General features: G+C 42.7%; 1 protein-coding gene across 1 annotated transcript in view; it reads left to right on the top strand.

The window, feature by feature from the left end:
• Nucleotides 1-6,043: 6,043 nt before the first annotated feature.
• The window catches only part of KIF13A (kinesin family member 13A), a gene marked incomplete at both ends in the record, with an annotated part of 107,375 nt that continues 97,478 nt past the window's right edge, over nucleotides 6,044-15,940 (top strand). The window contains 2 exons of the mRNA XM_079533476.1: nucleotides 6,044-6,098; nucleotides 6,181-6,271. Coding sequence (XP_079389602.1) covers nucleotides 6,044-6,098; nucleotides 6,181-6,271 — 146 coding nt within the window. The remainder of the gene's footprint in view (nucleotides 6,099-6,180; nucleotides 6,272-15,940) is intronic.

Here is a 15,940-nt window from a genome sequence, read left to right as displayed (position 1 = left end):
TGTTGTGCCTTACCAGCAGGACCTCAGGCACTCACTCTGGACACACAGCGTTGCTCCCCAGCTTCTGTATCATGAAGCAGAGAAGCTGATCCTCCTGCTCAGAATATACAGAAAGTCATGAACATGCCTTGATGTCAATCCACATTATCTGTGTTTTACCTTGGGAAAATGAGCAGCAGTCGAAGCACTTCACCAAACTAAAGTAAGGAGTAATATTTTCTCTCCTTACTGAACTGCAGATTGGTGGATAAATGCGTGGAAATGGAATCTGCTTTCGCAGAGGGGATTGAACTAATTGATCTCCAGAGATCAGATCTTCCTTCCAACACCTACAATTCCGTGATTCTGATAAACTAATAGAAAGTAAAATCCATATGAAGATTCAATCCTCACCCTAGTGACACTGCAGCATTTCTGCTGATAGCAGTCATGCAAAACAGGAATAAAATACTGTGGGGGGGAGAGGGGAAGGTAAACAGGAACTGGAAAAAGCGATCAAGGAAGGATGACTTTTGAACATTTTGCCCCTATGTTTACGTCCTTGCTCCCCCCACTTACCATCAGCATTTTCTCCAGCTCTCATCTATTCTCACTGCAGAAGCAGAAAGCTGTCACATCTCATCTGGTATCTCCCTTCCATGTATCTGCATGCCTGGAATAGCTGGCAGCTAATTCTGATGGATGAATGACCCATCAGTAACCCTCAACAGTTACCATGGGGCATGTAAGCTGATCAAGCTTAAGGAATAGTGGCAGTGAGAAACATTCATTCAGAGATGCTACTGGTGAAAAGATAAAGATGTAAAGGGTTCCATATGGTAGCTGTGTCCAATGGGGAAATACAGTACCAGAAGACAAGCATCTTACTGGTATCAATTACACTTGCTTCCTTCTGCCATTTTGTTTGTCATCTTGCAGTATATTCCAAGCATTCTCTTTCCTCCTCAGTGCAAAAGCAGTTACATGCAGGAACAAGAACTATCACTGAAGTCTAATTCAAAATATTTATAAACCATTACTCATCAGAAAAAATACAAATTAAGATAAAAAGTAATCAACTTAAATATCAGTATTTTTGGAACATAAAGGTAGAAAAAGCCATATTTGAGATCTCTGATTTCTCTTCTCTTTCTTTTTTCTTTTTTTTAACCTCTTCTTTTTTCTTCATTTTTCTTCCCCCTCTACCTTGTTTTCAACTGTTCAGCTCCATTTGTAGGCTTGCAGTATTTGTATTAAAGTAATTGACCTTTTCCTTTGCCTTTTTTGTATGGTAAGTGCATTGCAGAGTGACTCAAATTATTACAAACTATCAAAACTATCAAAACTTTTCATCGAACAATGTCATTACTGGTACAAGGCACTCTCTTGCTTTTCAGATGCAGATACACTGAGATATTTGATAACAATATATATTCCTCTCTTTGCATCCCAACTTGCTGCTTTAAGCAACTATGTGAACCAGGTAATAAAAGCAGCTGCATTTTAGCATGCCATCTCTGTATTTCCTGACTATGCTTTATGGAGGACACCAAGTTCTGAGAGTTCCATTTATCTCCTAGTTTTCTGCTCCATGTTTGCACTTGGAAGTGCTATGTCTGGAAGACTGTTTATCCTGCTGTGCATCTACTGAGACTGTTTCCCTGTCTGGAGATGGGCTTACTTTTACAGTGTTCTTGTAAAGCTGTGATACTGCATACTGTTCAGACACCACTAACTGTGTAAAAAGGGGGAAGAAAATAGGAAGAGTAAAGGCTTTAAAAACAGAGATTGTGAAGGAAAAAAACTGGAGAATTTAAGATTTTACAATGGCTTAAATAATTGATAATTTGATAATAACTGCTTAGAAAGGCTCAAGTAGACTTGAAAATGTTTTCTTAGCTTTTATTTGACACTATTTTTTCCTAATTATAGAATCACAGAGTTGTTTGAGTTGGAAGGGACCTTTAAAGGTCATCTAGTCCAACTCCCCAGCAACGGACAAGGATTTCTAATGCTACATCAAGTTGCTCAGAGCTCAGCCCAGCCTGACCTTGAGTGTATGCAGGGATGGGGCAGGGCATCCACCACTTCTCTGGCCAACCTGTTCCAATGCTTCAGTACCTTTATTGTAACAAAGGCAGTGGAAGTGGTTGCCCAGAGATGTGGTGGATGCTCTGTCATTGGAGACAGTCAAGGTCAGGCTGGAGCAGGCTGTGAGCAATCTGACCTAGCTGCAGATGTCACTTTTTATTGCAGGGGAGTTGGACTAGGTGATCTTTAAGAGTCCCTTCCAACTCAAAAGATTAAAGAGAATCAGTCTCAGTACAGACCCCCGATGGACACCATTTGTCACTGATCTCCACTGACCACTACTGATAAGAATTTGCAACCAGTTCCTCATCCATTGAACAGTCCACCCACCAAATACCTGTATTTCCAATTTAGAGAGAAGGATGTTATGCAGGACAGCGTCAAAGGCCTTACTGAACTTGGGACAGGTGACATCAGTGGCTCTTCCATTTTCCATTGATGCACTGACCATCATAGAAGTCCGGCAAAAACTAGGGAAACAGGAATGCACTTGCTATCAGTATGCTTGTTTGTGAAATTTTTGTAGCTGTTTTTTTCACTGAAGAGCGCACAAGACACATACAAATAAATATTTACACATCCAATTGAATGAGTTGTTTTACCAGGGTATTGCAGATACAAAGCTCTCATCTTCAGCATCCCCATATCTGAGCAAGGAGAGAAATTGGAGCTACTTACACTCATCATCTCTGAGCTCAGCACTTAGAAACCTTTTTCTCTCTTACTACCCATTTCAGTCGTAATACCCACCTAGTAGATAGCTATCTCCACTACAGAGGTTGTGATGATGCGTGCAAGCCTTGAGGCATTTTGGTTTAAAAACAAACTTGTGAAAACTAAGACACTCTTGTGTTGGTGAGCATGATGCTCAACAATACAGTATCACTGATATTACCTCCACTTTTTATTTAAATGCTAATAAAGTTTCAAAATGCCATGTCACACAGTGACCTGTATCTTAGATGTAAGCACAGCCCAGAGCATCTTGCAGAATCAAATCAATTTGTGATAAATCAATTTTAAATACCTCTTAAGATTAAATACTATCTGATCAGATCCTTTCACAGAAAATCAGGCTCCACTAATCACATCATCAGATAATATTTTTTTAGTTTTATACCCAAAAGCTAACTGTGATCAACATGGTTGCCCTAGAATAATTACTTGCACATCTGCAAATACATCTGGGTTATTTGGTTTCTGGCTCACTTTTGGATGGTGGCAGAGGCTGTCTGACCTTGGTAGAACATCAGTTCTTTGAGGTTTCATAAAGCTTTTTGCTGTTCTTTTCTTGTGAGATGGTAGTAAATGAACTCCTTTCTACTGAGACTTTTGACCACAGATCTAATCCCCCCCTACTCTCACAGCCAAGAATTTCCTATCCTAGCACATACCCCCCTGGCTCTTAAATCAGGTCCATTATTTCTTCTCCCTTTTACAGGGTCTTAAAAACCCGCTTTCCAACACTACATGTTATATATACATACCAGTTCTAACATCTAGGTCCACCAGAAGCTAATCATTTTTTCACACTTGATTATTCTGTCTGGCACATTCAGAGGATAGGATAGTTGTGTACAAGTACAGATTGCTCTCTGGATCATCTAATGATCTTATGGGGCCCATAGAACATAACTCTCTTACTATAGTGCTGTAACGCCAAAGATTTGGTGGAGACCAGAAAAAATACATTCTGCTGCCTAATAGATGTTGTCAGGTGGAGTAACAAGTGTTGCCATAAGCATTCCTCAGAAGAGAACTTAAGAAGTTGGCGGAATCAGCTCCTTCATCTTGGCAGTCAATGTGAATAAAAGTGCAAAAATTCCTTTTCATGACTACCTAAAAAAAAAATAAAGAAAGAAAAAAAGATTTCACAAGAAGAGAAGAGCAGCTACAGCCTATGATAGAACAAATTAGACTGCATCTTTTCAAGCATTTTTGCATGTCTGGCTTTCTATACATGCAAATGTTTGAATATCATTCACAAACCTATTCCAAATAATAGTTAAAATATTCCTTCCCAAGACTCTTCCCACAGCCAAAATCTCAGGGCGTCTCATAAAGACAATCTTCAGTTTCTCATTAGCTAATTTCATTGTTTTTATTTAATCTTGCAATGATACAATTTTCCAATGAGAAGTGGAAAATAGAGATAGAAGGGATTATTCTTCCTCCCATCTGTTCTATTTGTCTCTTTCCCAAAAACATCCAAGTTTTGCAGAACTCAGTTTCTGCAGAGCCATTCCACAGACCTTATGCTACATCTTGAGCCAATGCCTCCTTACTCCTGGGTTCTTATAGTATACAGCAATATACAGGATGCCTCATTTCAACATCTTTCCCAGCTGAACCACATTTCATAACAAACTTAATTCCAGACGTCTACTTCCACAAGCAAGAAATCAGTGCATGCCAGCTTCTGCTAGTGATGTTCTCCAGACAGCTGGCTCTATTTGGTAAAGTCCCTCACCATGCTGAGTGCGTGTCTCATATTTCCTTTCAGCATTCCTGTGACCAATGGCCATTCAGGGGCGGCAGGACTGACATTCATGCTTGTTCACTCACAGCTCTTCTAAGCTGCTTTGTAAGGCTCATCCGGCTGCAGCATCAGTCACTTTCTACCTCTTTTTGAAAGGTCTGCTGTTCCTCGGCGCAGCTATCTGCCTACCTATCATGTTTCGTTTAGCCCGTTCTCCTTGCAGTAGTTTAGCCCCACAGCAGACAGAATAATCCCGGCTGGATTTCAGCCTGTCTTCAGTAAGCAAAATGATGCAGATATCACTGGTTTTGCAACTTGGATCCCTGCCATTTAGTTGCACTAGAAAATAGGGATTGAAGCGCTGGAAAATATTTTGCTGAAGCTAGGGAAACACTTCTGGCAACAAAACAAAACAAAACAAAACAGGCTTTAACAAGACACTTAAAATAAAAGCTCTCCTGAGATCATAAGCCTGCTGCAGTTTATCTGAACAGCTTTCCTGGCTTATCCATTACAAGCGAAGCCATCCTCGGAGCGCTGGTAACAGGCGTTGCAGTTCGTAATGCTTTTTCCTGATGTGAGCGGACAGGTCGGGAAGGGACGCGACTCCTTCCTGCCGCGTTTGGGCAGGCGCTTGGGAAAATCCGCCAGTCGCCGTCTGGAGCAGCAGCACCCTGTGAGCAGATTTGACACTTCGCAGATTTTGAATTCGAGCGCGGTGCATCTTTTGCTCAAGAATTCCCCGCGGGCTCCAGTATTTTGTTCCGCGCAGGCTGCGGATTGCCGTTTCCCAAATTCCACACAAGGGGCAGTACGGCAGGATGCCCAAAGCGGTCTCATGGAGACAACACGCGTCTTCACCAACCACGGCTGTAGTCACGGGGAGGCACAGCGTGGGGGATCGCACACGACACCGCACCTCATCCTCACAAAGACCAAAAAGGACGGCACTATTCGCGCTGCGCCTTTTAACGGGCGCGGGGACAGCAGCGCCGCCCCGCCTGCCAGCGTCACGTGCCTTGCGGGCAGCGTGAGGGCGAGGCGCAATGCCCGGCTTCCCGTCCTTCCTGCGCATGCGCCGCTCCTCCCTTTACTTCGCCGCGGCGGGGCGCTGCTCGGCCTTTTCTCCGTCCGCTCACCCTCCTTTGGTAGTAGCTTGAGGAGAGGCGTGGTAGCTCCGCTTCCCGTGCCGAAGGCGCTCGGCTTTTTCCGATGTTGCTCGGCGCCTCCCCGCCGCACTCGCGGCGGATGATGGCGGCCGGGATTGGCGGGGCGGCGGCGGCGGTTATGCAAACGATGCTGTCGGCAGGCAGCGCCAGAGCCGGCTGAGCGGGGAGGCGACTGGGGCTGCGCCGCCGCCCGCCCTCCGCCTCCCTCTCCTCCTCCTTCTCCCCCTCCTCCTCCCCGGCCCCCGCCTCGCCCCGGCCCGGCATGGACGTTGGCGCCGCGCGGTGCCGCTGAGCGGGGCCGCCCGGCGCAGACGGTGGGGGAAAGATGTCGGACACCAAGGTGAAAGTGGCCGTCAGGGTCCGGCCCATGAACAGGAGAGGTAAGCGGGGACCCGAGCGGGTGCGGGGAGAGGGGAGCCGGCCCGCCCGCCGGCTGCAGCCCCGTACCGCCTCTCCTTGCAGAGCTGGAGCTGAACACCAAGTGCGTGGTGGAGATGGAGGGCAACCAGACCGTGCTGCACCCGCCGCCTTCCAACAGCAAGCAGGGAGAAAGGTAAACCCCGCTGCCGGGGGGGTGGGATGGCAGCAGGCACGGCTCCGAGCTGCGGCGGGCAGCGCGATGTCCCCGGGCTGCACGGGGAGCTGCGACGGGAGCGGGCGGTGAGGAGATGGGCTGGGAAACAGCCCGCGAGAAAGAGAGAAAATAATCCCGAAATCTGGCGTGTGTGGTCACGATGCCCCGGTAAAGAACACCCCTGGAAGTAATCCAGAAATACCAACGCACCAGACTGTAAAAATAGATCGGAACAGGAAAAGATTTCTTTCCTTTGAGGGAGCGTGGGGAGGTGCGGCGGAGCGGTGCTGGTGTTGTGTTATCTCTTGGGTTACCTGTTGACAACCCTGCTTCGTTGAGCTGTTAAATATTTGTGATGCCGTGGAGCATGGATTCGTTTTCATGGCTATAGGTTTTAGTCTGAACGAATCCTTACTGTTCGACATTTCATTAAGAATATATTTGAGTTTGGAATAGTTATGAAGAAACTAGTATGAGTGTGTGTGTGTGTGTGTGTGTGTGTATATATATATATATATTTATATACACATACATATATATTCTTTCAAAGGCAATGTTTGAGTAGTTTTCCAGCAGAAAAGATCTTGGGCAACAAAGAGAACTAGAAGGTCCAGATATGAAGGCCCCACTCATGTGAATCTGAATACAGGAATATAGCTGTGCTTGTGCCAGTTCAACTGAAATCCAATTCGTGCAGTTCTTAGGATCATCGTTATAGCTAATGCGTTGGCCTTGAAAAGAGCTGTGCTTGTTTCCCAGCTCCTTTTGAAGATCTTTGTGTGATCCACAGTTTGCACCATCTCTGTGTAGCCTCACTTCTGTAAAATGGGGAGCTTGATTTTCTTGAGACTATTTTGGAAGATGTGTTTTTGTGATTGTTTATTGAACTGTGTGCATGTTGTCTGTCACAACATGGCTATAGTCAAATCCACTCACTTTAAAGAGTTAATACTGTTCTTACAGGTATAAAGCATGAAATGCAAATAAGGTTTAAAAAAGCAATGGTAGAATCCAAGTTTAAAAATCATTATTTTGATGATCAAAAGAGCTTAAGAACCAGCTGTTTTAATGTAGAGACTGTCAAACATGAATTTTGCTTGTTGTGCATGCTGGTTCCAGGTATTCATTGACTCTTTTGAAAGCTTGTGCGTGTCTTGTGTTGATCTGCCTGGGAGAAGAGAAAGCTCTAGGGGGGCCTTATAGTGGCCTTCCAGTACCTGAAGGGGGCCTACTGGGGAGGGACTTTTATTAGGGCAGGTGACACAGTGAGGTTGTGGATGCCCCCTCCCTGAAGGAGCCCAGGCAGGAGGGGGCTTTGAGCAACCTGGTCTAGAGGGAGGTGTCCCTGCCTATAGCAGGGGGTTGGAACTAAATGGTCTTAAAAGGTCCCTTCCAACCCAAACCGTTCTATGAATGCCTGTAATAGACGTACGTTCTTTTTACCTGATCTGATCTGGCTTCTGGTTGTGTCAAGATGTAATGGATACACTGTGATGCTTGTGTGCCATCTCACTAGCAATAGGTATGCTGGCAGGTGATAGCAGCCTTGTTCACAGCCTGCTGCTGCTCCGGGACTTGGCTGGCTGCTAAACATTTCACTTGTGTGTTGTAAGGAAGCAACTTCCTGATGTGAGAGGATTGGAAATGCCAGTGCTCAGAAGTAACTCACTGGTGCAAAAATATGGTTTGGGTACCTCCTAAATGGCAGGTACTGCCTTACTTTTTTTTTATCAGTTTTAAACTGCTCATTTCTGATAAGGACTTTAATTCCCATGTTGAAGAAAGAATCCCATTCTTCCATGTGTACCCAAATAAAATGTTGATATAGGCTGACTGAATTGCTGGGTAGTTGTTGCTTGTACTTGGATGGGTGCCTTGGCAGGGTTAGAGGTGTCAAATGGGTTTTTGGTTTTCTTTGTGTAGTTTCTTTTTATATACTTCAACTGGATTTATTTCTTTCAGAGTAACTGTGTCATTGCAAAAATTATTTCTCTTGTTGGAGTGATTAACTGATGTGCTGGATTGCATGATTTTAATATTCTGCTTGGTTTTAACTTCTTACTTTTTGTATGGATTTTTTTTTTTTTTTTTTTTTTGAGGACTATTAATAAAAGCTTGTACTGTGCTTTGGAGTTAGGAAAAAATGGCCTTCTGAAGAAAACTTGGTTTCCAGGACTGCTTTTCTTAGTTGAGTTGAAGCTGAAAAACTATAGTTTGGGGGCTCGGGGAAGGAGGGTGGGAATCAGGACCCTGCTCTTTGTTTGCTTTGTTCTATTTTCCCAGTTGTCATTTTAAATGTATTGACAGAATTTTCTAAAGCAAAATTAAGTAGCATTTTCATGACTATAATAGATATTCTCCCAGAAGCAAGTTAAAATTAGGAATATCAGATTTAAGTAGTTCTATGTATTCTGTAAGGAGTTCTTAATTAGATCAGATGCATGCTGCTAATCAATATCTACAACTTATTAAGGATACTTCTGAAGGATTTCAGATGGGAAAATTACGATTGCTTTGCGAGTGGTGAAAAAAGCCTAAAATCCAAGACTGCTGTCATCTGTCCAACTCGCACTGTTGTGTCAGTTGTAAAGCTGTTACTTAGAACCGTCCGTGGGTTCTGACTCCTTTTCCTACGCTGTGCAGCATGTCTCCCTTAACAAGCACAGCTACAAGATAGTGATTGTTACTAAACATTTTGTCCCGTTTTGTAAGCAGCAGGCCTTTCATTCTGCACTTATGGCTTTCTAAACTAACAAAGAAGGGAAAACAAAACATGGTAAAACCTGACAGTCTGAGTCTGAAAAACACAGGAAAATCTTTACTGACTGTAGGGATAGCAGGCAGAGTTCAGAAGGATTTCATTAGCAGGTTTCAGGTATATTCACTGTTGCTAGCAAAGAGTTGTGCCTTTAGCCTTTGCTTTACTATTATTAATAGCAGTACTTTCCTTTATGCCTGCCTTAAAGTTGTTTCTATGGTGTTACCTCTTCAGTCTTCCATCTGTTTTCTCCCCCAAATGGGTTATGTTTCAAAAGTTTGTCCTCTGTCACGCTGTAAATGTTTGTATTTGGTTGGCAATATAAAGTGTACCTTATTGAAATATAACTATGAAATACGTTACAGTGTGGAGTTAGACGAGCTGTTAAAGGATCATAGGGATTTTTATGTTTTACAGTGGAAATACCAAACCAACACTCTAGGTTACTGAAGGTTTCGCTTCGTGTTAAAGGCAGTATTTTTTTAGTACTGTCAAAAAGTTTCAGTATTGTTTTTTAGCAGGACAAATGAGGTTTCACTGTTGCCACCCCTGCTTTTGCTTGTTATAATAGGCTTTCCTCCAACCTTACCTTTCAGCTATGCTTTTTTAACACGCTGGGTCTAAAAAGTTTATTTTGATTCCCTGACAACAGTTCATAACATACTTTTTCTTTTGTTAGTAAACAAAATACTTGGCTTGACAGAAATAAACGGTGAGCTATGGAGGCAGAACTGAGATAACATTTCAACTGTAGTTTTGACTAAGCAAAAGGAAAGACACCAAAAACATCTGTTGGGCAATTTATTTCATCAAAGCACAGTACTCTTCTGCAAACTTTGCCTTATAAAAGATCTTGAGTCAGAAAATGAGAAACCAGATTATGCAACCGAACTTAATATTATCACTTTCCTCAGAACTTGTCGCCTTCATCTGGCATAATTGTTTTCTGTTTCAGAACTTGTTTGCTCTGTCTCCTATCGTCATCAATTTGATGACAAATAGCAACAAGGCTGAGGTGTACTTAAGTAAAACTTTTTGTATCTTATATCGCTCAGATTTGCTGAATTTTTTTTTTCTTTGTTTTATTAGGCTTAGCTCTTTAGTAGTACAGATAGGTAGGGACAGGTGTATGCATGGGGGCTGTCTGGTTTTTGTAGGTCAGGAGACTTCAAAGATGAAAATCTGAACCACAGATTTAATCCCTAGGTAGCTTGTCCTCAAACTCTTGTTTCTTGAAGACAGTTTTCACTGAGGTAGGGAGGTGACAACATGATTTTGGGATGGTCTTATTTTTAGTAGAGAGTCCTTCATGTGGTCACTGTGGTACTCTGTGTGTGTGTGTGTGTACTGCCTTAAATAGCATCAAAATGAGAGAATAGCACTACTGTAGGGAGGGAATGGAACTTGTGGAAGCTGAGATAAGACAACTGCTAATAGTTTCCGCATCTGAGGGAGTGATCAGCAAATTTATGACTTTGATGTGTATACTATGGATTTTCACCTGAGGTAAATGAGGGAATAACAGCAGGCAGCACCTTCATCTGTCTACAGGAAATTGTAAAGGCAATCTGACTTTGACCCCTTCTGTTAGCTTCCTGGTAGGCGTTGGTGCTCAGGATGTCAACTGTTAGCTTTGAATCTTTATGGAAGAGGTGTGTTAAATATAAAACGTATGACTGGGAAAGAGCATTTCAGAACCATTTAATTGCTTTCATTCATTTGTGCTTCAGCTGGGATACAAGATGCAGTTCCATAAAAATCAGTATTGTAACACTTGTGTCTCAAATTACCGTGTGTTAAATTCCATGTATTTTGGATTATGAATTTGTGACTTGGTTCTTTGTTCTTCCTAACATAGCCTGAGCTATGGTTAAATGGAATACCCTGTTATTTTACAATACTCACAGAGTCCAGGCAGCTGTCAGGCAGGACCTTGCGCCCTTGTCTTTTAGTGGCCTTGCTAGAGGAAGCTACCATTGCAGATGTTGGGATTGTGGGCAACTAGAAGGACTTAGCTGGCAGTATTTTGGAACAAGAATCAAGTCTTTGAAGGGAAGGAAAGCTGTTTTTGTTGATACTATGCTTAGGCAGCCTTTACTTTGTAGACATTCTCTGCTTTTGGATTACTGAGTATTGTTTTCAAGTGTAACTGAGCAGAGAACAATAAAATGAGGTTCTGCTTTGAACACACATGCATTTTTTCTGGTTTTTTTTTTTTTTTTTGGTGTTAGAAATGCTCACATAATGGAATGTGAGAAGATTTCTTAAAAAGATTAGCAGGCCTTTTATGCACACTTACCTTCCCCTTCTAAACAGAGAAGCTATGTATGCATTTGCTTATATAACCAGATGTGTTTTGAGATGTGGATTACTATTCACTGCACCTTGAACATGTTTATCAAAATGAATGATGAATTTAAAAATGAGCAGCGCTTTTAGAGTCGAGTGATATTTGTGCTTTTCTTTGGGGAGATTGGTATGAAAGGAAAAGCTTTTCGTTCACCTCCTTTGCCCCCCTGGTATAGAGAATTATTCAAAAAGTTTTCTTTCTGAAAACAAGATTACCTTGCTCTGTGTATCTAGTAGGCTTACTAAATATGTGTATGGGAAAGTTTCTAACGTCTAGATTGTAATAGCTGCCAGTGTTAAATGAGATCTGTACCGTAGTGACACTGGATCTAAAATACTTCAGCAGGTGCTGAAAAAAGTCCCTGTTTCATGAAACTTCAGCCCAAAGAGATGCAGTGCACAGAAGCTTCTGTTCAGCACAGACCTATGGATTGCATGGCCCTGGGCTGCCAATATTTGTGCAAATTTTTTGGTGATAAAGTGAATTCCTTCTTTGTCTCAGGCCTGCAACGCAGCATGCACAGGCAGGCATCTGGTATTCAGGGAGTCATCGTGGTGGTACTTGCAGTAATAAGATTAGAGCTAAATCTTTGCACTGCCAAAAGTACTAGTTGCTGTTGTGTTTGAGACCTTAGCAGATTTGAAGGTCTTTATCCCTCTGAGGCTGAATGCAAACTGAGTAGCAGTAGGGGTGGCCACTGACCGTGCTGCTGCTGTCCCCTCTATGGGAGGGCTGAGCCTAGTGGTGGAAAAGTCATATGGTGTCTTTGCTTAGCTGGCCTGGTTTGAATCTATTAATGGAAGCAATTGCTGCCTACTGTAGTGAAATGCCAGCTGCTGCAGCAGTGCTGTGCAGATTCTGTTGCTTAATTGCGTAATTCCTTGTGTTTTGGTTAGCAGCTGCAGAGTGTGGCATAGGCTCTATGGAGGTGTGAAAGCGTTGGCTGCGGACAGAGAATTGTATGTGTTCAGTAAGCACAGAATATGAAGAGAAAGCCCCTGCTGAGCATCAGTTTTGGCCACAGGGGTTGGTAGTAAGTTAACTTGAGACCTGAAGCACCACAGTAACTGGAGCAGTCATGCTGCTGCCTAGAAATAGTGCTGTGTTTCTTTTTATGAGAGAGTTGAGAAGGCCTGTAAGCTTGTTTAGTCAGCATATGACTTACGTTGATATGAAATTGGTCATCAGAGCTTGAGGTCTGCTGGAGCTTGACCTTTGTGTGCTATGTCTTTGTGATCCTTCTGTGTCATATGGTGGGTAATGACTGGGAGCAGAGGTAGGAGGTCGGCATGTTAACAAGCAGGTTGAAAATCAGAAAAATATGCTGACAGGAGTTACAAATCAATGATACAGGCTCAAGATATCTGTGCTAGTGAAGAGTAGGACTTAGATGAGCCATTTCCAATAGCATGGGAGGGTATCTCTTTATTTCATCTCCCATTTCTTGCAGAACCGTGAGTGGATGCCTTTCTGAGGCTGTTGTGCTTGATTAATCTTAATTAACCTATGCAGTACTGGTTTTATTTTAAACTCAACTATCAAAAATACTTTTTTCCTAAAAGAGGTAACTCTCAAAATCTAATGAAATTCATAACTGTCTCCTGTACTAATAAATTCCTTAGTCATCAGCCTCAACTTTTAATTTGGCATTGTCTTGTGTTCTGAACAGGCATCCTTTAAAATGTATGCGCCTACTAAATATCACCCTGTAGTAACTTTTGTTCTCAATGAAGTCAAATTAACCTCAACCATTCTTTTGGCAGATTAAGCCATGAATATATTTTGCAGCTTACTGTACTGGACCTTGTATAGCGGCACGTCAGCTCAGCAGTGGAAAGGTGTCTGAAATATCTGTGTGCCTGTGTTAAGTGTTTAGCAGACTTCCCAGTTAAGCCTGTGTTGTATCTTTGGCTTCAATATTATTGTTCACTGGCGCAGGGTAGGTGCTTTTGCTCCCTGTTCATGTTCAGTAGCAGCACAGCTAGGAAGCTTGTGCTGGCTTACGCTGAAGTTTGTGGCGTCACTGCATCTTCTTCTTGCAGTTTATGCATATTCCAAGAATTCTAAGCATTTTGTAAATGTGAATCAAAGCAGCTGCTGTGGCTGGAATGGCATGCTTATCCATGAGTGCCTTTACAAGGACACTGATATGTTAAAAATAGATTGTGAGCTTTATAGAAAAGTGTAGTGTTCTATTGTCCGAATAATAGCCTTGTCTTGCAAATACCTTACTGAAACTATTGATGTTTAATACTTTTTCCTTAAAATTCTAGAGAACATTTTAGATTTGCAAATAAAATGGGAAGAAAGATTGGTTGTGATGATGGAAGGGAAAGCTTGCAAAGGGAATGCATTTACACAGTGACTAGCATTCCTTGCTGTGTAACTTTTAATACTTCCTACTTGTTTTGTTGAATTCTTGTTTCAAATACGATTTGACTTTGTGATTCATAAGGCTTGCTTTACAGTAGATGAACTTTTACTGAAGATAGTTCAATGGAGTGTTCTGTTGCAGCTGGTGGAAGCTTTCTACTGGCGAAGCTGCTGTATGGCCCTCAGTGTTGGTACCTGTTGGTGTAAATCATTTGTATATACAGTGTGATGCAAGTTTGCAGAACTCCAGACTTGTGTTGGCTCAGTAGTGCCACCTTCCCAAATGATGCAAATCCTAAGCATTTTGATGTTTTTTTCCTCTGTCATACCTGTTGTCCTTCCCTATTTTGAGATGTTTCTGCATTTCCTTTTGACTTGGCATTTGTTTTCAGAGAGTTTAATCTAATGAAGTCAGGCTGGAACAAAAACCGGTTGTGTTGGGAAAATAACGCTTTGTTTTTGATGTATGCAGCTGAAGAGCTTAATATATTGCTCAGGTGTCCTAAGAATGCTCAGCAAGCAGTACTGTTTGATTACTTTGTGCTTATGGAGTGGGGTAAGAGCAGAGAGCTTCTGCTGTCTCCTGCACACTGCTGCACTGTATTGGTACCTGAAGGTGTCTTTGAAGGCTCTGTCAGAAGTGTATTGTGCAGCTGGTTTTCAGGTTTTGCCATTTCACAGCTTGTTATTGTGACCACCGTGGCTGTGCTATTCTGGAACAAATGGCCTGGGGAACTATCTGGCATTTTCTGTAAAGCTCGTTACATTTAAGGAGAACTTGGAATAGTTGTTCTTCTGGTGTAAGCAAGCCTCGTTGCTGCTGAAGCTGCATTCTTGATTGGAGTGCCTTTGAGAAATGCTGCTTCAGTGTGGGCACAGAAACGGACACATTAGGAAGTGTGAAAGATGGCTTCCTGAGTGGATTAGCTGCTGACATGACAGAAGACAGCGGAAGGCTATTTGGGGACTAGGGCTGGAAGGTGTAGAATGAGATACCTAGCAGTACTACCAACCTCCTCAAAGGGTGTTCTGGGGCAGCTGGGAGAACCAACAACAAAAAAATCCCATAAGCTTTCTTCTTCACTACTGAAAATGTATATGAGAAACTGTTCTCTGATTTCTGTGAGGAAATGCTGCATTCTTCACAAAATCACAGGATGGCCCAGGTTAGAAGGGACCTCAAGGCTCATGAATCCCCAGCCCTCTGCCACAGGCAGGGCCACCAACCTCCATAATACCAGCCCAGGCTGCCCAGAGCCCCATCCAACCTGGCCTTGAACACCTCCAGGGACGGGGCATCCACAACCTCTCTGGGCAGCTGTTTCAGCACCTCACCACACTCATAGTAAAGAACTTCCCCCTGACATCCAACCTAAATCTCCCCTCCCTCAACTTAAAACCATTTCCCCTTGTTCTGCTGTTATCTACCCTTTCAAAGGATTGATTCTTCTTGTGTGTTCTGGTTGAGATCCAAGATGAAAACCAAAAGGGAAAAACTGTTGTAAACAGATCACTGAAGACTAGACAGAGCTTACCATGCACTGTGCTTTTGAAGAGCATCCAAGTCCTTTGCGTTTTTGAGATGTTTATAACACTGTAACTAATTCCATGTTATATTCCTGGTTTTCAGTGTTTAAACATTGGAACAGTCATTTTATTTACAGTTTATGATATTAAATGCCAATCATTATTCAATCTGCAGAAATTGATTAGGAAGTAACATATGTCCATCAGTAAAACAATGACAGCGCTTTGAAAATGCGGCATTCAAGAAGGATGCAGCTGTCCTTCAATGGAACAGTGTCTTCAATTTTTAATCAATTCGAGGTGTTCTGTTCCTCCCAGCTCTGTGTCTTGATATTCCCCTTGCTGTCAGAAGTGCTGTGTTAAGAAAACGAATGTCTGACTTCTCCATGGTAAAAGCTGGATGTTAATTCGTGCCAGTCCTGTTTTAAAATGCTCAGCAGGGCATGGAAGATGAGTGCTGAACCTAGATAGGCATCAGTGTAATCTCTCCCCTTTTGTCTAACTATTGTTTAGGGTAGGCTGCATCCTCTAAAATAGCTTTTGGAGTTTCAGTTTTGCAGATGTGAATGTGGCAATGGGAGGGAGAGAATCTTTTTTTCTTTTCAGAAGATGAAGGTGTGCAAGCTCTGTTCCTTTTCTA

This window comes from Tetrao urogallus (assembly GCF_951394365.1).
Source record: "Tetrao urogallus genome assembly, chromosome: 3".
NCBI classification, from domain to species: Eukaryota; Metazoa; Chordata; class Aves; order Galliformes; family Phasianidae; genus Tetrao; species Tetrao urogallus.
The sequence above is the reverse complement of the archived record's forward strand: the minus strand, read 5'-3'. Positions and strand labels throughout refer to the sequence as shown.